Genomic DNA, 23,226 nt, shown 5'->3' on the forward strand with positions numbered 1-23,226 from the left:
TTCTAAGTCACCCCAACCTTTCAAAAGGTCGTTTATGCTTTTAGTATTTCATTTACTAGTGTGGAAACAGTGTCCTGTTGGCTCATTATTTCTGTGATTTACTGATTCTAATATGTATTTTATAGTTAACAATATTGTATTTACTTTTACATTACTATTAATGTACATCAGTGCAAAAATCAGTTACTTTATTTTGTTAAAAGTGGCAAGCACATATAGTAATCAATTATTTGATTATTATGACATATTGTTTAATTTCATTAAAGCAAAAGATTTTTTAAACTCAAATCTGTTTACTGTAAATGGGACTTAAAATGAGCTTCATCTTTTGTAAAGAGCAGTAAAAAAATTTTTTTTTTTAATCAACAAATCTAATAATGCTTTTAATTTTTGTTTAATTTGGGGTTGAGGTCAGTGTCCAAGCACAGTGGTTCTCAAATGTGTGTTTATGTTCCCCTGGGGTACGTGAGATTTTAAAATAAATTTAAGAAGTAGCATCCATGCAATTTAAAAAAAAATATATATATATTTATGTAATATTTCAGGATACTTTAAGTTCACAAAAGGAATTTTAGATTCAGTAGACTGTTATGTCCATGGTCCTAAAAAACTTGTCTCCCCAACCAGAATAGTTTGACCCAAGGTGTCATATGCTACATCACAAAGGACACTTAATGGTGATACTTTTTAATGTGCACAAATCTTTATTTTAATGAAGTTAATTATTTCTTTTTTCTGGTTATATATTTTGAGTTCCAAATAGCTCAAGAGAGGCCACTGATTCAGTAGACTGTTATGTCCATGGTCCTAAAAAACTTGTCTCCCCAACCAGAATAGTTTGACCCAAGGTGTCATATGCTACATCACAAAGGACACTTAATGGTGATACTTTTTAATGTGCACAAATCTTTATTTTAATGAAGTTAATTATTTCTTTTTTCTGGTTATATATTTTGAGTTCCAAATAGCTCAAGAGAGGCCACTGTTTTAAGTCTTTTTTTTTTTTTTCTCAACCAAAAATGCTTTGCACTGGTTAAGGGGGTAAAAAATCACAGTGAGAACCACTGTCCTAGCAGATAATTTCAATTTCAGAATGTCCAATAAAATGTTGTAGAGGCTTACACAGATTTCTGATGAATACTGCCACAGTGCCAAGCAACAAGTAGCTGGGATGATGTGGCAGGATGTGGATCAAGGTGGTGAGCAGCAATGCTAGTTTTGATGCTAGCTAGCTCAAATTTCATTTCAGTTTGGGAAATCTTATGACGAATCACAGATCATTTTGTGTCGGAAGAGGAATCAGAGTGTTAAAGGGTACATCAGACAGTTTAGGTTGTGCTACTATTACTACCCCACCAAATGTGTTCATAAATTACTTTTCTATAACCGTAAGATGTTAAAACAGTATTCTCTCAGCAGTGATGTCGGTAATGCATTTACTTCAAAATGTGCACATTTTAGTGAGGCACTGTGGGAGTCTTCATCTTCACATTCCCGTCTGAGGGAGTGACGTCACGAATGTGTCATGTCACGTTGATGACTCCTCACGTGTCCATACCACTCTCCCCGAGAGCGAAATTCATGTTTTCAAGCTGGAAATGTGAGTTTTTGTCGGCTAAAAACAAAAATATTAAGGTTTGAGTACACACTCTGTGCTGTCAACTCTACGTCAAAAAAACAACATATATTTCAATCTTAAAAAGAAAGTCTCACCATATTGTGGTTCTCGAATTTTAAATTGTTATATTCACAATGTACATTATAAATGTTGGGTTCTGCTATTGCAACATTAATATTTATATATCCATCCATTCATTTTCTTAAGCGCTTAGTCCTCACAAGGGTCGCGGGGGGCGCTGGAGATAATGTCGGTGGCGTATGTCAAGTAAAAAAGGCTGCGTTAATTTATTTTACATTTTATTTGAAAATGTATTTATGTTAAGTGAGGACTAGAAAGTATGACTTTTTGAAGTCAAATCCAGAAAATACAAATTTTTTCCAAATAAAAAATAATTATGTGAAGTCAAAAAGCATGTCTTTAATTTACTTCTAATAATATATAATTCATTAATATAATATTTGTTAAGCAGAGTTGTCTGTATCTGCTGAATGTACAAACTATTAAAGTAACTTGTAATCTAAATTACTTTTAAGTTCCAATAACTGACTAAATTATTTTTTAAAGCAAGTAATCAGTAAAAGACCTAAGTTACCTTTTCAAGGTAACTGTGTTAACACTGGCCCTTAGACTGTATCACAACGACACTAAACACACTTCTTGACTGTTTATGCAGGCGATCAACACATCTGCACACTTGTAATTTGCAGACAGTATAAACTGAAATTGACCTTTTGCAGTCTAGATACTTCATGAAAAGCAAATTTCCCAAAGGCTATGAATCCATTTGGAGTTTTCTGATTTTACCCACATATTGATGACAGTGGGAGAAGTGTGCGTTTTCATTTTTTGAGGCAAATGTGGTCAACAACACCTACTGGGTTGCTTCATTCTGAACATGTTCAAAAAAAATCTGTACATGATAAATATATATTTTTAAAATTAGGTACTTATCTTGGGATGATGAGTTGTCTTGGATTCTATAGCCAATAATATACACCTTCATTCATACTGTATTATCTTTGCAGGTGGATCCTCATCCTGCTCATCACTGCGCAGCAGCTTAATGCAGTAAGAATTGCCCTTGTCTTATTTTTCTAAATGTTACCTGTAAATTCAAATAGTTCACCAACACAACAGCTGCGCTTGTAAAGCAGCACAGCCTACTACAAATATGACACAATGTGGCTGTCACTTTTTTTATCGATAATATCAGCTGCAATTATGTTGCAAAGCATCTCTGTCAAACACGTTGTCTAAACTTTGTTACTGTTTTGCTTGATTTGTATAAACCGGGCCGTGCGGCGAGAGCAGCTGTACAATGAGAGCAAGCATAAACAACTTGGAACTGTCAGGAAGTTTCTAAGTGTCCGATTCCTCAGTGCAGTGTCAGCAGCACAATTCATTCACTATCACTTACATACACATCAAGTTTATTAAACGGTGATATGATTTTTATTTTTTTTACAGCAACCTCTTTCCTTATACCAAAAGCAAGCTATTGGACAGTTTTAGCACCAGAAATGAACACCTGTGTGTGTGTTTAGTTATGCCTTGAGATATGAACCTGTGTCTACTGAAATTGATTTTAGGTTAACTGAGATGAATTATGTGTGTAAATCAAGAAAATAGTGGCAATCGTGGGAAACTGTAAAACTCTACATGTGATAACAGTCCTTAAGAGGGAACTAGAAACCTGAGAACTGTCTGTGTTTCTACCGCATTTGCACAGGTTCCCTTCCAAGCTCATGGGAGAATTTTTGTTGGCCCTAACAGCCCTAAAATGGTCCGGGTCCTATAGAGGAAAGTTGTTTGTTGGCCATTGGTTTTGAATCTGATCTAATGGTCATGATGTGGAGTTGCTCATGGGTCATTCCATGGACCCCTTTGATTCAAAAGCTTCAGAACGCCAATGTTGTTAACATGGCTAATTGGCTATGCAGATAACGCACAGCTCTATGGATCAATGTCCCAAAATGACAGCAGTTCAATAAACGTGTTGTTGTCACGGTCAAGACTAGAGCAAACTAATAACTTAGATGAACCAAAACTTCTTTTAGCTAAAACCAAACCAAAACAGCAGGTTTTATTTTTGTATTTTTTGTTTTTGTTGTTGTTTTTTGCCGAAAAAGAAGAAGAAGAAGACTACGACTGCTGTGAGAAAACACCTAGTCACTGTCTTTATAAACCAAAGCAAAGACCGAGTCCGAAATTTGGGGGTGTTGAAGGACTCTGACCTGACTTCCAAGAATCAGATCAAATCAATCACTAAAACAATACATCATACAGTACTGGGCAAAAATAGTGATACAAAAACGACCGTATGTAACAAGAATGTCACTCAAGTAGTGTGAAGGCCAAGACAGGTGGAAGCATTTTGGTTCCATTTATGCTCTCATGGTAAGAACCAGTGAAAAATGAATTCATGTATACTCACCTTTGTCCAAATCCCCACCAAACTAAATGGCTTTGCTTTCCTACTAAGAGTTTGGAATTTGGTCATTAAAACAGCAAAGCTAATGGAGGCATGAGGCTTTTACACGTTTTACACTTTACAGTAAATATACAGTATCCAAAGTTTTGTCATGGCCCATGCTCTGCCTGACCCCAAAGGAAAATGTGCATTTGGTTTATCGTATATAAACTCCTCTAAATATTTTGCGCTGTAAGCTAAACATTTATTTGTCGGAGAGACTATTTAGAGAAATATAAAGCTTCCGCAGGTCTTGCATCAACGTCAGCGTCCTTATTTGGTCATTTTGTAAACGCTGACCTGTTGAATGCATTTCTGCAGTTGGCGACTTTCCCCAGGAAGGTTCTCGTGTTCTAAAGAGGACTTTATGTGACTTGACACACTCTGACCATGTTGTTTGCCTTATACACACACATACTCTTCCTCTCTCTTAATCTTGCTAATATGGAGCTTCTAATTGAGATGTATTTTTGTTGTCTTTATTCAGGGGTATGTTGACGGTCCATGTGACAGGAGTAACTGCTCTCTATGTCAATGCTTTCCTGCCAAAGGTGCACGGGTAAGAAGAATCTCATCAAGATCATCACTTTGGGCTTACTTCACTTCTGTTGGCAACTTATTTCATTTGCATGCAGCATAGCAGTTTAATGCCGCTTCACCATGTTTGCTTTGAAATCTGGAAATGCGAAATACAAAGAAACAACTGAGAGCAGGGCTAGATATAGATAGCCTTCAAGAAAACACTTGATGGAAAAACATTCATTGAGAGACCTCAATTGAGATAGCAGGGTTGAATGCTTGGAAGCAACCCTTAAACACATGAAAGAACAGCTTGCATGGAAGAATGGGGACAGGAAACCTCGATGTACTGACAAAAGTGCCACTCACAAACTCTCGCTATTGCATGGAACAATTCTAGATGACAGAAGAAAGGCCTATATGATAAATTAAGAGTGACTAGGCAATATAAGAGTGACTATTACAGGACCATAGCAACTGCTTAGCAACTGACAACATAATCGTAAGGGACATACCAACTGTATTGCAACTTCAAAATAAATTGAATAGACAAACTAAGAGTTACTATTGCAGGGAACATAGCAACTGCAAAGTACAAGTGACTAGACAAATAAGAATGACAAACACATCCTCATCATAAGGGACATAATACAAGACCATAACAAGACAATGACCTCATGACCCCATGACCCTGCCCCTCCACTGAGCCAACAGCTCAATCGCATTGCCACATTCGTAGTACAATGGCACATTTTAAAGCAATTACCTAAAGATCACGAATAATTTGACCTATGACATGACTTCCTTCTCTTCATTCAGTGTTGTGAAGAGAAATGTTGTTACTTTTAGCATTAGTTGTAGTTTCTTTGTGCCTCAGCATGCAAAACCATTTCATTATTATTATTGTTATTGTCATTGTTGTTAAACTAGTTGCTGTAGCTATCAGGGGCATCACATTCCTCCACTTTTTGACATCCCTTTTCGCACTGCGCCTCCTTTAAAAAAAAAAAACAGTTTTGTGGGCTGTCGAATGTTATTTTTTGCATATGTAGTGGGCTGCAAAAGATGGAATATGCCATAAATGCCGACCGCGGGTGTAGAGACGGTCGTGCATTAACCAGAAGGTTGGCTGTTCGATCTCCGCCCTCGCCAAGTCATCATGTGTCGTTGTGTCCTTGGGCAAGACACTTCACACACATTGCCTCCAGTGCTACTCACACTGATGTATGGGAGGTGCGAATGTTTGGTGGTGGTCGGAGGGGCCGTAGACGCACACTGGCAGCCACGCTTCCGACTTAAGTAGCTTACCGCCACCACAGTGTGGATGCGTGAATAATGTATCCATTCCATTGTAAAGCGTCTTTGAATGTCTAATTTGATAGAAATGCGCCATATAAATCCGATGCATTATTATTATTATTATTATTATTATTAAATGGCCCCTGGGCCCGTCAGTTGGACAAAATAGACACCTCTTCTGCCCTGTTTTAGTCTGCACATGCACACATTTTTGGACCGCTCTCATTGAAAAGGCAGAGCTTGTGATCTTTGGTGCCCTCTGCTGGTGAGAACAAGGTCATACTGAATTCATGTGTTTAGTGATGCTTTTAGATATCGGGCTACTTATGCTTTACTGCCGTTATGTCTAAAAACAACCAGATTGTCAGTTTACTTTTTTAATTCTTTGGCCAGTATGTAAGAGGGCGATCCTTTGCTCATAAAAGTTGGATTACTCCTATCCTGAGCAATTAGCTCACTTCTAAAATGATAGTTACTCCCATCTTTGTTCGTTTTTTTTTTTTTTTATCTATGCCAGCGACAGGGTGACTGGCAGAACAATTGCAAGTACAATAAACCTCTCCTGTTGCCATTCATAAAATATAATTTTAAGTTCAACCAAACAGGCCCAGGTTTAGTAATGTACATCTAGTAAATGTGTGAGTAACTTGAGAAGAGAGAGTCGTTATTTCAGTTTGTATACATTTTTGTGACATTAATGTTTGGTTTTCAAATGTAAAATACAGTACTGTATATACCTGTAAGCAGGGTTGGGGAACAGTTTGACTTTGGCCACAGGTGCTTCTACTCAACAGGTGCTTCTATGAGCTTGTTTGCCTGACAGTTAAGTAGAAGCACCTGCGGCTTTAGCCAATCTGTGGCAGGGTTTTTACTTCCTGGACCTGGATTCCCCAACCCTGCCTGTATGCCTTGGTGAGACGCTGTTTTACCTGTACAATATGCAGACCAAGCTTTGGCGCCCTCTACTGGTGACTCAGATCTTGCGCTAGGGACCACATAATAGAGTACAAAAAACTAACCAGCGTTTCCTAACTGCACTTGAGAAATGATTACAAACAGTATCGAATAAATAGTCAAATGAAGCAAAATATACGTCCACCAGAGTGACTGACCCATTTCCTTTGTAGGGACAGCCCGGTAAAACAGGCAAGCAAGGCTCTCCCGGGCCCACGGGACCATGGAGCAGTGAGGGGCCGCCTGGCGAGAGAGGCAGGCGGGGCTTAAAGGGATTGCCAGGCCCAGAAGGGCCTACAGGAACCCAGGTAAACTCTTCAGCATTTTAGTTAGAATTCAGTGTCATGATAAATGATATAATGATGCTTTTTTCCCCCCTTTTAGGGTAACACAGGGGCTCCAGGTTTTCCTGGTGGTGATGGTTCACATGTAAGTCAAGATTGGTTCAGGAGTACTGCCCCCTCCTCTCACTTCTTCTACAATCTTTATTTAGAAGGTATATATTTTTAGGGTCAACTTGGAGCAGTTGGTGAGCCAGGTTTGCCTGGAAAGGACGGGTTTCCTGGGGCTAATGGTCAACCTGGCGTCCCCGGTATTCCTGGTGTGGATGGTCTGCATGGGCCACCTGTGAGTAGAACATTCCAATTCGGAATACATCCAAACAGTGAATCTTGCATATTTGCAGTTTTGCCTTTGAGTATATACAAAGGGCTTTTTTCTGTTCCTTTGTTTTGTTTTTGTTTTCCGTTATTTGTATTAAAAAAAAAACACCCTCACTCGCCTAGTCGTTTTTGTGCTCAGGCCAAAGCTTGAACAATCTGGTGGCGTCTTTATGCCAAAGAACTGTTGAAGTGATTTGAGGTGCTTCATTTAGACAAAAAGTAGTTATTTGCCACCATCCTCTGTATGTATAGTCAGTTACAGTGTAGTATAAATGAACCTTTTTGGGAGTGCCTTGATTACTTGCAGATATTTCCCTATACGCAAAAGGGCTTGGCCACTGTCTACAAAAATAACTACAGAGGACCCCAGCTGATCGTAGGGTGATAATGATCAGGCCGGGCCACGATCCACAAATAGCAAAAATCTGCAAATGTTTGGCGGCTATTATATTTGCGTTGAAAAATATATATTTGTAGTTTTTCTTTAACTAACCAAAAGTCTTGAATGAATGGAGATATACAGCGTTTTTCACCCCAAAAGACAAAACAGTTGTCAAAACATAAATTTAAAAAAAAACAAAAAAGACTACATAATATTAATAATCCGGTGTTTTTATTTATATTTTTTAAGCTTTACTTACTAACCCCATGAATAATTTCTTAGAGTGATAGGAAGTAATCGTTTCTCTCCTTTTCAGGGATTTCCTGGTTTAAAAGGTCTTAAAGGAGATCCTTCATATGCTGATTCCCTTCCTGGTCTTCCTGTAAGATTAAAAATTATTATTATTATTTATTTATTTTTGTAATCGTTACCATTTCCATTGACACAATTTAATTGTTATTGGGGTTTTCTTTCCTACAGGGAGATCCCGGTCACCCAGGAGTTATGGGTCTACCTGTATGTACTGTATATTCTCTTCAATAGAAACTGTAAAATTGAGGAATGTGGATAATCTGGAGTTCCTCCAAAATATTCTGAGAAGTGTTTGAAAACAAATACCGTTCAAACTGCCATCATGCTTAAATCTTGTAAGATGACTTTTCAGTGAGTCTAAAATTGGATTTGTAACATCTCAGTGACAGTCGCTAGCCTCTGAGAATCTGAATTTTTGCTGACTTTGATCAAAATGGAGGACAAATATAATAATAACAATTTCACCCAATTGATGTGTATGTACCCTGCTTAATTTGTGATCTTTTGTATCTTTTTGGATCCACAGAAAGATACCAGTCATGACAAAGAGGAAAATTGTAATGATAACTATGGAACCAGAAATTTTAACTATTTTGATACACTCAGTACAATATAAGCAATGCAATTAAATATCAATTAGATACACATTCATTTAAACAGATGACTTGTTTGCCTTAAACCAAGGGTGTCTACCCTAAAGCCCGGGTGCAATTTTCAGTCCACCATCTGTTTTAGATTATTTCATATGTTCCAATGGTGAGAAAGCAAAGTGCGGAGAGTCTCTGTACCTGAAATGTAGTCAGCAAATTGGGCGATTGATCATTATCAACAGCCTCTCAAAATAGCCTCACTTTCTTTATTGTCACCTCTCTTTGTGGCAATCCGCTGCTTCCTCAACAATCTCCCAATGTTTTTGTGGTTCAATGAAAACATTTTCTTCATTATATCTCACCTGTGTGATAATAAAATAAAATAAGAACTTTGAAAATGTTGCTCCCTCTGACCATAATATGCATTCATTTGTGTTAATTCAGGGCTCAATAGGAGTCACCGGAACAAAAGGCAACATTGGGGCTCCAGGTCTAACTGGAAATCAGGTGAATATACTTTACAGTATTTAATATAATAACTGCAACATTCACCACTGCCATATAGTGGTCATTAATGTCACTGTTGCTCCACTCAGGGCTCGATAGGGAATAAAGGTGCCCGAGGACCATCAGTGAGTTACTTGCTACACAGTCATTGCGATTCTTTTCTAATAGGGAATAAAAATCCGCGTGGATCGAGGATAAGACAAAAATATGTTTTTACAGGGTGACCCTGGAAGACCAGTGCCAGGCGAACAAGGAGATGATGTAAGTCACCAGTTCTATTTAGAAAATGGGTGTGTGTATGCGCGGTGCAAACATCTTCACCACTTAACTTCCATGTACTGTGCCAGGGTGAACAAGGCCCGCCCGGGGAACAAGGACCCGAAGAATTAGTTGAGTTCCCCACAGGCTACCTCTCACCCAAAGGCGACAAGGTGTGTGTGAATCGTTGCCATTGATTTTATGAATCATTTTGAACCCTTTAATTAATTTCACTTCACCGATATCAATCCATTTTTGTGTATACCAGGGAGACAAAGGTGGTCCTGGACAATGTGGACCAAAGGGCCGGCGTGTGAGTGGAAATCTTTTGGCACAGACAGAGAACTGTGACTTCATAATTATGACCTGTATGTTTTTTAAAGGGTGATCGAGAAGACAACTTCGTTCAAGGGATGAAAGGAGAGGAAGGAATTCTGGGTTTTCCTGGACCTCGGGCAAGTCATTTACAGCGGCGACACCGAAAATTAGCTTCATGCTAAAATGCAGTGAGAAATGCCATAGATGGATAGATGCGGTCATTTTGAACCCTAATCATCACGCTTGTGTTACTAACATTAACTTTAGCATAAACAAGGCAGTAACATACAAATAGAAAAAAACAACAGTGCATATATAGTGTCTCTGCTCTGTGGAAAGAATTACTACTGATAGCAGAGAGAGAGAGAGAGATTGATTGATTGATTGATTGATCGGTCGGTTGATTGATTGGACGGACAAACAGACAGACACATTCTTTTAGTGTGTGCAGTTTATATACCGGTGCACTCAAACGACTGGATTTTTCCAACAAACTTCTTCCAATATTATTTTATACTTTTTTTTTTTTTAGGGTTTTCAGGGGATCCCTGGTAATCCAGGACCTCCAGGACCTGAGGTACAACCAGCAAAATATGAATAAACAAAATGTTTACCTGTAAGATATGTAAATTATACCATATATGTTGATATTTAGGGTTCACCAGGGGACAGGGGGCTCCCAGGTCTCATCAGAACGCTTGGACCCAAGGTGAGTGTTTTTTTTTTACTTTAATTGAACATGATTGCAGGCTTCCATAATAAAAATGAAAAGTGCAGAGAGGTGATACAACAAAAAACAGGCACAACATAATCCTTTTGTCACATTTAACAGGGCTACCCTGGAGATATAGGTCTCCCTGGTCCCCCGGTGACTGTGAAAGGATCTGCAATCATAGGTGAGATTCAAAGTATGCATGAGAAACGCTGTCTGTCGAAATGAGAGGTAGGGCAAAAAAACAAACATACTGGTATACTACACAATACAGTACAGTCTGACAGCTAAGAAAACTTGTGCACTGCCAAATGCAGACTTTTAACGTTTTTAGCTTCCTGTTATGTTGTGGGTCAAATTGACCCATTTGGAAAATCTAGAGAGGAGAAAAAAACCCTCAACTATGTCAGCTGGTTATGTGTTTGTTTCTTAACAATGTGTAAGGGTTAATGTGACCCATTCTAATGTTTAATCATAAAAAAAGAGAGGAAAAGAACACATAACGCTGCTAAATGCTATTTACTGTGTGTGCTCTGTGATTGACTGGCGACCCAAAGTCAGTTGGGATCAGCTTCAAATCACATTTGAATAATTGTGGTATTATATACGCAGGAGAAAAAGGTAGCAAAGGCTATCCTGGAAGTCCTGGAACACTTGGTGATCCTGGATTTAAGGGTGTGCGTGGACCTCCCGGCCCAAAAGGAGAATCCCATTCAGGTTAGTAGTTTCTGGTTGGTAACTTTCCCTTGCATGACTTGATGCATGATTAGTGAATATGTTTAAGCACATGCAAGAACCTGGATATGATGAAACGATGCTCGTACGGTATACTGTGTGTTAAAAACTCATTTTGACTTTGAGTTACCAGTAACGTCTCAGTTTTGAAGAGTAAGATGGACTTTTTAAGATGTCTCTCACACATGATAGGCTTGACTCTATCTATATATAAAAAAAACATTCCTAGATGGGAGTAATGTGCCTGGTAAAAGAGGATTTCCGGGTCCCAAGGGCTTTAAGGGAGAGCCAGGGAGGTTCACCGACTTAATCAACTTAATCCCAGGACCAAAGGGAATAAAAGGAAACAACGGGCCTAAAGGTGTCATCGGCACTCCCGGTCGTCCAGGTATAAAACACCTTCAGGTCATATTTTGTAAATTGTGTTGTGAATATGTGATCTAACACCGTGCTTTGTGTGTGATCCATCAAGGATGCGCCGGTGAGTATGATTCCCTTTTTTTTTTTTTTTTAAACACCTCCAATATCAATGTGTCTATGTTGAAATGACCGTGCCTTACTTATAATTTTACTTCCCTAGACCATATTTGTATGCCTGGTATGCAAGGTGACCCTGGTGATCCAGGACCCAAAGGACCTCATGGAGACAGTGGCTTGAAAGGATGTAAAGGTGACTTGTGCCTGTTTGTTTTATGAATCTAAATGCTCTAACACGGAAAAAACTACTTTTATTTCCACAATACTATCATAAAGATAATTATTATTTTTTTCCTTTTCTAGGTGTGATTACTATTTGAACACTGAAGAGAGCAGTAGGAATACTGACTAACCCATTTTCTGATGATCCCCGCAGGTTGTGTAGGGGAATGTGAATGTGAGTTTACTCCTGGTGATCCAGGTGGCCCTGGTCAGCCTGGGTTTCCAGGACCTCCAGGATTACCAGGATCTCCAGGGATGAAGGGGAACCCAGGACTTAAAGGAGATTATGGTCCACCAGGACCACCTGTAAGGACAATAGGATAACCAGTATACACTCTAAAAGAGATGGGTCAAAAATAACCCAAATTGGGTCAAAAAGGGACCGACACAACGTTTTGGTTTATTTATTCAAAGCAAAATGTTGATTCAAATGCATAACCCACCAAACAACTGTTTTTTTTTTTTTTTTAACAAAACAACTCAATTTTGGGGGGACTTACCCAACTTTTTAAGTTGTGCATTAAATATAAAACTTGGGTAAAAAAATAACCCTAATTGGATCAAAAACTGACCGACCCAACGTTTTGATTCATTTATTTAAACCAAAACGTTAGGTCAAATGAATAACCCACAAACAACCCATATTTAGGGGGTTGACCCAATGTTTTGGGTTATTTATTTACTTTGTAAACCAAAAAGTTGGTCTAATGAAAAACCTACCAAACAATTTTTATTTTATTTATTTATTCTTTTTTTTTCAGGTCAATTTAACACACATATAAACCAAAAAGTTGGGTCAAAAGAGTAACCCAAGACCCAATTTTTTTTCCAAACGACTCTACCTTTGCCTGGGCTCGGCTCTTTTTTAAAGGTAGCTTTCCATGCTCAAATAAAAAATAATGATGCTAATGTTAGCTATTGGAAAATTGTGTGGTAGCAATAAATAGCCAGCAGCTTGATAGTTCGCCTTTCCACACTCACCCGACCAACCAGGTAACACGCAAAAGTTGTGTTCTTTCTTGCTTACGAATGCTTGTGAATGCATTGCGTTTGTGTGTACAATAAAGAAGGTAAGATCACAACCACCGTCTGCTGTTAACATGCTTGAGAAACGTTACAGTGCTGTATAAAGAAAAAATTGAAAATAGCAACTGGAAACAATGTAATTCAGCCCAACTTCGGATGCCTTGGACGTCCGGATTTCACGATGATATGTGCTTAGCCTCATGGGAAATGTGGTTCTTTCAAGGGAAATTCAAGGTCCAAAGGTGCCGCCATAATCAACGAAAGCCAAATGCTGCTTTGTTTTGCTTTAACTGATGAACCCAAGCATTTGAGTCGGTCCCTTTTTGACACAATTTGGGGTTTTTTTCGACCTAACTTTTTTGTAAAGTGTAATATTCTGTGCAGAATAGTCAATACATTAATGACTTCTTACTGCCCTACAATGGGTGAGGTTTTGTTGTAGTAAGATATGATTATGATGATGATTATGATGATGAGTGCATTTGTATGTTCAAATGGATATTGTCAAACAGGCAGGCTTTCAATTGTATCTATTCTTGTATGTAATTGCAGGGGTTTAAAGGATATATGGGTGTGAAAGGAATAAAGGGAGACAAGGGGGAAGCTTTTGGTGCAAGAGTTAAAGGTGAGTAGGTTAAAAATGGTTGAAATCCACTAGTAGTATCCCCCAAATAATCAGACTTTTTTTTTTTATGACTAAAAGGTGAAAAGGGGAACCCAGGAGACAATGGATACCCTGGCTCACGTGGACAACCGGGTAAACCAGGACTCGATGGATCTCACGGGTTTACAGGAGACCCTGGACCACCGGTAGGTAGCATGTTTTGAATACTGTAAATAAATACATATGACTTAAGAGTATTTTGTGCATAACGATTAAAGACTTGTTTTAAATTGATACTACACATATTTTCATAGGGTGGCAGTTATCCAGGTAGACCTGGTCCCAAAGGAGAACCAGGTGTGGCTGGTCCTAAAGGTTTTCCAGGCAATCCAGGGCTCCCAGGTCCTGGTTTCCCAGGCCCCCCGGGTTCAGCAGGACTAAAAGGAGACTCGGGGTATCCGGGCCCTCCAGGAAATCCTGGGAGAATGGGCCAAAAAGGTTGCATATTTTTCCTATTCCGTCAATTTTCCAATTTATATGCGCGTGTGTAATTCTGAAAACATTTTGTCACTGCATGTCATTAGGTGAAGCAAGTGATGAAGTGACGGGACCACCTGGTATTAAAGGACAACCTGGGGACCCAGGTAAGACTTTGGAGATTACCTGCCACTCTACCTAACTTTGTGCCGTTATCAGTTCTTATTGCAATTCAATGTCTTTGCTTGTTTCTTTGTTTTAATCCTTAAAGGGAGTCCAGGTGAGCGTGGAAGGGATGGATTACAAGGGCCCCCAGGACCTTCAGGACTTAAAGGCGTGAGAGGAGATGATGGTGGAGAAGGATTAATTGGACCTCCAGGTCATCAGTCGGATTTTATAGTCTAATATCGCTGATAAAAGGTTATTGGTAATTTTAGCTAATTAACATCTTGTATTTTAACAGGGCAACGAGGTAGAAATGGAGATCAAGGTGACCCTGGTATTTCTGGAAAAAGCTTCGATGGTCCTCCGGGCCCTCCTGGACGACCAGGACCATCAGGGAGGAAAGGTTCCCATGGAGACGTTCTCGATTCTTTGCCAGGTCCTCCCGGCGAACCTGGCCGAATTGGAGTTAGAGGCACAAAGGGTTTTCCTGGCAGTCCAGGAAGGCCAGGGTTTCCAGGTAAGAGGACATTTAACAAACATTAGTTCAGTCATTATCTCAAACATTTGACAACATTCACAGGTGCAGAAGGCCCACCTGGATATCCAGGTCAAAAAGGAGAACTAGGGTACGATGGTGATCGTGGACCTACCGGACTTCCAGGCCCACCATGTCCATTTTACGAGTTAAAAGGACGTCCTGGACCCCCCGGTCTTCCGGGAAGGCCTGGACCAACAGTGCCAGGTGAGGATGCAGCGAAAAAACTCTCAATCATGGATGCGGTATGATTTCTCTCAAGTGTAAGTGAACATTCCTTTTCATCTGTAGGCATTCCTGGTCCAAAGGGTTTAAAGGGAGATCCAGGATTCCCTGGTCATGGCCATAAGGGTGAAATGGGTCCCCCTGGTCCACCTGGTATATCTGGTCCAGCAGGACCAAAAGGCTCTGCTGGTCCTCCGGGGGATCATGGGAATGATGGATGGCCAGGACGCAAAGGTGAACCATGTCAAATCCCTAAACCCTAAAACCAAAAGGAAGCAAAACGTCCATTCAGATGGGAGTACTTATTTCTTCTTGCTTGAGTGCTAAATATATTCTGATCTATTCTTAAGGTGATTTGGGGTTCCCTGGCAGGCCTGGGTCCAAAGGATTTCCAGGGACTCCTGGACCTCCAGGTCCTCCAGGCAGGCAAGGGGAAGTAGGCTTTGATGGTCCACCAGGTGGTGCAGGAGATCCAGGATATCCTGGTATTAAAGGTACAGTATTTATGACATTACACTGGTTCACTTCACTTGCTATTGACGACATCGTGCCTAATGGTTTGGAAACGCCAACACCATAAATATGCATGTACAGTAGTGGCCACTGTTGTTCATGAACCAAACTGTACAAATGTATATAATTTGTGATTGGGGCATTCAGGAAACCCTGGTCCCAAAGGATTTCCTGGAGAGCAAAGGCTAGTTATTTTAAAAAAGGGAGAACCAGGAATACCAGGCCCAAATGGACAGCCAGGTCTACCGGGACCACGAGGCAAGTGACCTATTAACAAAAAAAATTATACAGTACTGATCACCTTACAGAAAAATACACTTTTGATAAACTCATCAGAAGATTAAATTATTTTCTTTAGGTGGAAAGGGCGAAAGAGGAAGGCCAGGTGATCCGGGACCAGATGGTTTTTCTGGTTCTCCAGGATTTAAAGGTGATCCTGGTGTCCCAGGCAGACATGGTATACCTGGAGATCCTGGGGACCCTGGATTGAAGGGCTTTCCTGGACCACGGGGAGACAGTGGGATTGATGGAGATTTGGTATGAATCAGAAATCATTATTGGCCTTAATATGCCAGTAATCATTTTGCATAACATAAAATTTGGCCAACTGAGGATTAAATATTTTGATAAATGCTGTACCTCATATTTTGGCGAGACGGGTTTTTGTCAGTGGTTGTACCAAAGTGTTGCCTGCTTGCCAGAGCTGAAACACTACACAACATCCAACCATCCATCCATCCATTTTCCGCGTATTCATAAAAATAACAACATTGTAATTAAATAAAGAAATATCATTATATTGTGGATGGATGGACGGAGAGATGAATGGATAGTACAATTTTTTTTTTTAATAATAATAATAAAAATAACAAATAAAAATAAAATAATAATTAAAAATAATAATAATAATCTGTCATCTCTGCATCTTTTAAAGGGAAACCCAGGATCAAGGGGAAATCCAGGAATTCCAGGAAGTCAAGGATCATCAGGAGCCAAAGGTAAATCCACATCTATAAACTGTATTTAATATTTACCAAATGTGAACAAAGAAAATAATCGTAATCATCTGGATTTTGTAGCTGCTTCAACTAATTTAAATCCATACTTTTCTAGGTGATCCCGGAGACTCTTATGGCGTACCCGGACCATCAGGACCAAAAGGAGCTAAAGGAGAGAAGGGATTCAGCGGTAAGCTTAGAGCAGTGGTTCATAACCTTGTTGGAGGTACTGAACCCAACCAGTTTCCTATGAGCATTCACCAAACTCTTCTTTATTGATATATATAAAATGTATCCAAATTCAAGACATAGGTAAAAGGTTTGGTTGAGTAGCCTTTTCATCAAATCTGGCTCTCTTCACCTTGAATTCAGAAAGCGTTGTGTTCTTGTATTCCCCATCTCCATGCATCTTAACTCATTCACTCACAGCCATTTTCACTGAAGCAACCTCCTTTTGCTCCTGGCTGTTTCACTGGACTTTGACTGATTTTGCAAGGTCCACAGAATATTGTGTTCTATTGCTATAAAAACACGGAACCTACCAAAAGAAAGATTAGAGTCTCTTCTAAAGTAATACAAGTAAATAAAAGTATTTATATATTTTTGTTGGAATGAGTTAAGGAAGTGTTATTTTTAGTTCTGCTAGCTACTGCTCAACTTGGCATTGCAAATTAGCATGCTGTTAGGACGCTGACTCCCATCACTTAACTCTCACACCTATGAACAATTTAGAGTCTTCAAATAGTCTAACAAGAGAGAGGGGAAACATGTAAACTCCATTCCCACCCAAGATCTCAGTATTGTTAGGGACACGTGCTACTCACTAGCACACCATGCTGCACCTACAACCACCAACCAATCTGAATTAAATAGTGCAAACAAGCAACCTACAGGGTGTGGTTTACTAACATCTCCTATCTTTTATATCCAGCACCGATTGGGGATCCAGGGGATCCAGGCGATCAAGGTCCAGATGGATATCCGGGAACGTCTGGACGGCCGGGCACTACTGGTGAACCAGGAGGACCTGGTGGACCAGGTGATTTCTCCTGGCTGCTTTCTTTGTGAATTACTCTAAAAGTAAGTTAAATTGTTGATGTTTGAGTCCTGCCTTTTCTTTATAGGTTATCCTGGGCCTATTGGTCCAACGGGTAATCCAGGTCATCCAGGTGTTCCAGGTGATAGTGGGTATCTGGGGCCCCCGGGTCCACCAGGCCCAACTGGACGTTCAGGTATTGATGTCGTCTTTTGAAACTATTAAACAAAATAATAATCATGTCTAATGTCATGTCAATGATACAAATTTGTTTGTAAGGACTCCCTGGGCCGCCGGGCCTTCCTGGACTGGATGGTCTTGGAGGAACAAAAGGGATGAACGGAGCAAGTGGTAAAGAAATATTAAACGTTCCTTTTTACTATACCATTGTTATTCAATTAAACTGTCTCTTAAAAATCTGTTCATTTGTTATTTGAAATAGTAAGTAGGCCCGGCCCTCCAGGACGAGATGGCTTTCCTGGAGACAAAGGTTCCCAGGGAAAGCCTGGGCTTCCAGGATTCTCTTATCCTGGGCCGAAAGGAGATACTGGTCCACCTGGTGACACAGGTATCAAATACCCAACAAATCAAGAAAACACCATTAGGGCAAGAACACAAGCAGCAGTTTTCAGATGAGGCAAAAAACAACAAAAAAATTTGGGGGTTGATCAGTAACTAGTGAACATCAGCCTTTTATAATTGCTGATGCTGAACTAAACTGAATTAAACTTCCTACTGTTTATTTTTCCACAAGGTCCTCCCGGTTATGCAGGTTTACCCGGTTTTCCTGGGAAAGAATGTAAGAGACCTTTGCCGGGACCTGTAGGAGATCCAGGATCTGAAGGGCCTCCTGGGCCGCCAGGTCTGTTCATGTCTTCCTCATATGTAATGTACATTTTATTTGACGTCATACTTTTTCTACCTAGGTTCTCTTGGGAAGAAAGGTGAACCAGGCGGTGTTTTTGCGCATAAAGGAGATCCAGGGCTACCTGGCCTACCGGGGCTTCCCGGCCGGAAGGGAGAAAGGGGATATCCAGGAAGTAAAGGAACTTCATCATATCCAGGACTTCCAGGACCAAAAGGTCAAATTACCTTAAACTGTGATTCTAAACTCCAATTATTAACTCATTCACTCCCAGCCATTTTCATGAAGCAACCCCCTTTGCTCCCGGTTGTTTTACTGGATTTTGACTGATTTTGCAAGGCCGACAGAATATGGTATTATATTGCTATAAGAACATGGGACCTACCAAAAGAAAGATTAGAGTCTCTTCTTTCATCATTTGTATCTGTTTTCGTTTTGCAGCAATTAGCATTAGAATTTAGCTAAGTTTCATCATTATTCACAAATCTGTTGAAAACACTGGGTTGTTGCAACATGGCCATGGTTGATCTCTTATTCTCTGCTGCCACCTGCTGGTCGTTTTTTGTAATAATTACCATTGCTCTAAGCGACCTCATAAGGCCAGAGGCCGCATCAAAGCCTTCTGTATGCTCTAGCATAAAAATAAAAAATAAAACGTATAAATGCATTTTTGGGACCATGCCAATATTTAAAATAGAACATTTGTATACGTTTTTGGGAGCAAATGAGTTAATAGTAGATTAAACTTATTCCCGAGCCTCACACGCATATTTACAGGTGAGGGAGGCCGTCCTGGTTCCAGAGGTTTTCCGGGAGGTAAAGGACCAAGAGGTGATCCTGGGCATTGGGGGAGGAAAGGATTACCTGGCCCATCTGGAGACAAAGGTAAGTGGTACAAAAGCTATGAGATATGGTGAAGGCTTATTTACAACTCTTTATATAAAATCGAGTATAGATATCATAATTAAATAATTGCACAGAACGAACATACATAACCGGGAATAACTGTGTCATGTACAGGTGCTAAGGGTGCTGTGGGTGATATTATTTACGAACCCATTAAGAAGGCTCCAGACGGCCCTCCAGGACCACCCGGTTACCCAGGATCCATTGGGCCGCCAGGCACTCCAGGTTTACCTGGGCGAAATGGACCAAAAGGCAAGAAAGTCTCATATTTATTTAAATGTATATATGTTTTGCTCACCCCTTGTTGACTTGTTAGTTCGGAAGCCTAAACAAAATTTAATTTCCATTTTGATTAAATTTGTTATCAAAGGAGTCAAGCTTAGGGCAACACAGAATTGTAGTTGTGTACTCTCTCATCTCCAGCTAACCTGCAACCCCAATGAGAACCTTTAAAACATGGATGGATGAACCAAGTTATTCATCCATAGCGGAGGTTTATGCTCGACTGAGAGCTAGGGATGCACCGAAATGAAAAATGCTTGGGCGAAAACCGAAACGCAGAAAAAAATTATGCAAATTCTTACTATCATTGCATTTATTATAATTAATTAAATTAGAATATTATTATAAAATATTCATTTAGCACTGGCATTTTAAACAAGCACAATATAAATTGAAATGTGCCCACACCGCAGACATGTTGGCTAATGGTATATTAAACACCAACCGAGGGTTGAGCATTTTCTGGCAGTGCGATCGCACCTTATAGTCAATGTAGTTCGCACAGGCGGGCACGGATGCGTGCGGCGGGACACAAGGTGCGGCGCACTTCAAATCAACACATTCACATATTCACCAACGTTTAAAAATAAATAAATACATTTGTTCGCAGCAGCTCATCGGCTTCGGGAACGGACTGCAAAGTCACACTTGGCGTCCTGTACAGGTCTGTCGCCACCCGGAGATAGCGTTAAGTGTTTCCGTGTTTAAAACTGTTGATAGCAATGGTGCTAACATTAGCTAAAGTATTTAGCATGGCCACTGCGATGCCGGTGAAAAAGTGGAAGCGTTTGAGGGGCTCTTATAAAAAAAAAAAAAAAAAGGAAGGCGCTGCAGGAGGAAGAGTGGCTCACCCGTACTCAAGTACACGACAGTTCTGTCTTTTTTTGACCCACCTAAATGTTGTACACCAAGCCACTCCCCACTCCTCGGGTGTGCGCAATGACCCCGGGAGCTGCTGCGACCGACCGGTGCAAACTCACACGGTGAAAAGCCAGTGAGAAGAGAGGCGGACACTCACCCCCGCGTTCGCTATTTAATTCAAACAGACGCTTGCTTGCAGCCTTTTTTTGCTTGCGTCACCACAACCTATTTCGGCCATATTCTTTCGGCTTTAATTTTATTTCGGCCGAATGCCGAAAATAGCAAAAATAGCTATTTTCGCCCGAATATTTTCGGTGGACGAATATACGGTGCATCACTACTGAGAACCATTCGTTTTCTCGTGTTTCAGGACCAAAGGGTCCAACTGGTTTTCCGGGGACCCCTGGACCTCCAGGTCCTCCTGGTTTTGATGGTCCTATTGGTGATAATGGAGATTTTGGTCAGCCTGGATTTGTTGGGCCTCAAGGTGAGTTTTTAACCTCATATATTGTAGTCCATTCAGGTACAGGTATTTGGAATTTTAGTCAACACAAACTCATCCACTGTCAGTCCTTTAACTCATTCACTCCCAGCCATTTTCACTGAAGCAATCCCCGTCGCTCCCGGCTGTTTTACTGGATTTTGACAGATTTTGCAAGGTCCACAGAATATTGTGTTCTATTGATATAAAATCATGGAACCTACCAAAAGAAAGAGTCTCTTCTTTCATCAGGAAAAAGTCTATTTGTATCTGTTTCCGTTTTGCAGCAATTAGCATGAGAATATTGCTAAGTTTCATCATTATTATTCACATTCCTGGTGAAAACACTGTCAAAAAGAGCTTGTTGCAACATGACCCTGGCTAATCTCTTATACACTGCTGCCACCTGCTGGCTGATTGTTATAATAACTACTATTGCTTTAAGCCACCTCTTTATGTCAGAAGCTGCATCAAACCCTTCTGTTTGCTCTTGCATAAAAAAAACGGAGTTAAGGATAAATTATTAAAAAAACCTATTTACACGTTTTTGGGTTTGAATGAGTTAAAAATGACGTCCATAGCCGTCAATGTCAGTGAATGAGTTACAACGCCTGCTCCCTTTTTTACTCCTAATATCTTGTAACACATGACACTGGGGAGGGAAAATGAACTGAGCTCAATTTGTAAATTTTCACTTAAAAGTGTACTTACTTTTGTTGTGAGGTAACAATAAATGGCTATATTTGGCGTTATTTGGATGAAACAATGCATTTACACTGTTATATAAGCTGTACACTGACTTCTCGACATGATGCTAAAGTGTCATTTCTTCAATGTTGTCCAATGAAAAGATATAATTAAATATCTTTAGAAATGTGAGGCGTGTACTCCCGTTTGTGAGTGACTGTATCCATCCACTCTCCAGGCAGACCAGGTGATCCTGGTGACACAGGCGATCCAGGTTATAGGAGAATAACAAGCTCAGGGTTCCTGCTGGTTATTCATAGCCAGTCAGTTCACGTGCCTCGTTGCCCCGATGACAGCAGCAAGCTGTGGGAGGGCTACAGTCTGGCCTACTTGGAGGGACAGGAGAATGCTCACATGCAAGACCTCGGTGGGTAAAACTGGTCATGGTTGACGCTTGCTGTCAATCCGTCGGAACTGTCCCCCACATACATTCAGAAATAGTAGTATGGCAAAGAAACCCCAAAATTAGTGATGGGAAAATGAAGCTTCATGAAGCACTTGTGATATTTTTTTACTCCTCTAGATGGCACTCTTGGTTGAAAGATGCAATGGAAATGTAATCAATTTCCTTTGCACTAGCCTTTATATTTAAACCAAGAGCACCATCTAGGGGAGTCAAAAAATATCACAAGTGCTTCATGAAGCTTCGTTTTCCCATCACTACCCAAAATACATCTCAATAAAAACAGCACTTTGAAAGTATCCGTATGCTTCAAATGGCAGGCAGCATTTTTTTTTTTACATTTAAAGACTACCACACAATAAGTATATCTGCAAATAATGCTTGTATCATCAAATGAATGTTTTTGGCATAATACCTTCTTTCTTTATAGGTCAAGCTGGCTCTTGCATGCCCGTGTTTTCCACCATGCCGTTCTCCTACTGCAACAAAGCCGCTTGTCACTACTCCTCTCGGAATGACAAAACCTACTGGCTTTCCACCACGGCGGCCTTACCCATGATGCCGCTCTTTGGCCACGAGATCGTATCCCACATCAGCCGCTGTGTGGTGTGCGAGACACGTTGGCCCGCTGTGGCTTTTCACAGTCAGGATCCATCAATTCCTCAGTGCCCATATGGCTGGAGGAGCCTGTGGACGGGCTTCTCCTTCCTCCATGTACGTATGATGAGTAAAATTAACCCATTGGTTATTAACTCATTCGCTGCCATTGACGGCTATAAACGTCAAAAATTAATTTCTACTATTTCTATTCTTTTAGCATTTTTTCCCACTTTTGTTAACAAAAGTATGAAAACCTAGAATTTTTTTTATTGTACATTTAGAACAGACATAACATTTGTGATTAATCGAGAGTTAACATGCGATTAAATACAAAAAAAATTGTAATTGCCTAATTTTTTAATAATCTTTAAAAAAATAAAAAATAATTTATGGCAGTGAATGAGTTAAAGAGGAAGTCAACCGTAAACATATCTTGACAATAATAAGCTATATGTGACCTCACT

The 23,226-nt window shown here is 40.1% G+C and overlaps 1 protein-coding gene across 1 annotated transcript in view; it reads left to right on the plus strand.

Moving 5' to 3' along the window:
* LOC147180497 (uncharacterized) overlaps window positions 1-23,226 on the plus strand; it is a 30,911-nt gene that overhangs the window by 3,844 nt on the left and 3,841 nt on the right. Inside the window, exons 2-46 of the mRNA XM_086072136.1 lie at window positions 2,647-2,689; window positions 4,579-4,650; window positions 7,037-7,171; window positions 7,248-7,292; window positions 7,374-7,490; window positions 8,224-8,289; window positions 8,388-8,423; window positions 9,254-9,316; window positions 9,406-9,441; window positions 9,536-9,577; window positions 9,664-9,747; window positions 9,843-9,887; window positions 9,958-10,029; window positions 10,425-10,469; window positions 10,548-10,601; window positions 10,725-10,788; window positions 11,217-11,321; window positions 11,569-11,727; window positions 11,812-11,820; window positions 11,920-12,009; window positions 12,193-12,344; window positions 13,617-13,689; window positions 13,768-13,874; window positions 13,983-14,166; window positions 14,253-14,312; window positions 14,417-14,524; window positions 14,609-14,827; window positions 14,891-15,052; window positions 15,137-15,304; window positions 15,421-15,564; window positions 15,731-15,841; window positions 15,942-16,120; window positions 16,518-16,581; window positions 16,697-16,771; window positions 17,513-17,620; window positions 17,706-17,813; window positions 17,897-17,968; window positions 18,060-18,185; window positions 18,372-18,479; window positions 18,544-18,699; window positions 19,260-19,367; window positions 19,503-19,640; window positions 20,902-21,018; window positions 21,938-22,126; window positions 22,593-22,876. Coding sequence (XP_085928262.1) covers window positions 2,647-2,689; window positions 4,579-4,650; window positions 7,037-7,171; window positions 7,248-7,292; window positions 7,374-7,490; window positions 8,224-8,289; window positions 8,388-8,423; window positions 9,254-9,316; window positions 9,406-9,441; window positions 9,536-9,577; window positions 9,664-9,747; window positions 9,843-9,887; window positions 9,958-10,029; window positions 10,425-10,469; window positions 10,548-10,601; window positions 10,725-10,788; window positions 11,217-11,321; window positions 11,569-11,727; window positions 11,812-11,820; window positions 11,920-12,009; window positions 12,193-12,344; window positions 13,617-13,689; window positions 13,768-13,874; window positions 13,983-14,166; window positions 14,253-14,312; window positions 14,417-14,524; window positions 14,609-14,827; window positions 14,891-15,052; window positions 15,137-15,304; window positions 15,421-15,564; window positions 15,731-15,841; window positions 15,942-16,120; window positions 16,518-16,581; window positions 16,697-16,771; window positions 17,513-17,620; window positions 17,706-17,813; window positions 17,897-17,968; window positions 18,060-18,185; window positions 18,372-18,479; window positions 18,544-18,699; window positions 19,260-19,367; window positions 19,503-19,640; window positions 20,902-21,018; window positions 21,938-22,126; window positions 22,593-22,876 — 4,702 coding nt within the window. The remainder of the gene's footprint in view (window positions 1-2,646; window positions 2,690-4,578; window positions 4,651-7,036; window positions 7,172-7,247; window positions 7,293-7,373; window positions 7,491-8,223; window positions 8,290-8,387; window positions 8,424-9,253; window positions 9,317-9,405; window positions 9,442-9,535; window positions 9,578-9,663; window positions 9,748-9,842; window positions 9,888-9,957; window positions 10,030-10,424; window positions 10,470-10,547; window positions 10,602-10,724; window positions 10,789-11,216; window positions 11,322-11,568; window positions 11,728-11,811; window positions 11,821-11,919; window positions 12,010-12,192; window positions 12,345-13,616; window positions 13,690-13,767; window positions 13,875-13,982; window positions 14,167-14,252; window positions 14,313-14,416; window positions 14,525-14,608; window positions 14,828-14,890; window positions 15,053-15,136; window positions 15,305-15,420; window positions 15,565-15,730; window positions 15,842-15,941; window positions 16,121-16,517; window positions 16,582-16,696; window positions 16,772-17,512; window positions 17,621-17,705; window positions 17,814-17,896; window positions 17,969-18,059; window positions 18,186-18,371; window positions 18,480-18,543; window positions 18,700-19,259; window positions 19,368-19,502; window positions 19,641-20,901; window positions 21,019-21,937; window positions 22,127-22,592; window positions 22,877-23,226) is intronic.

Source organism: Leptonotus elevatus, chromosome 1 (assembly GCF_054856555.1).
Source record: "Leptonotus elevatus isolate MCC_2025b chromosome 1, RoL_Lele_1.0, whole genome shotgun sequence".
NCBI lineage: Eukaryota > Metazoa > Chordata > Actinopteri > Syngnathiformes > Syngnathidae > Leptonotus > Leptonotus elevatus.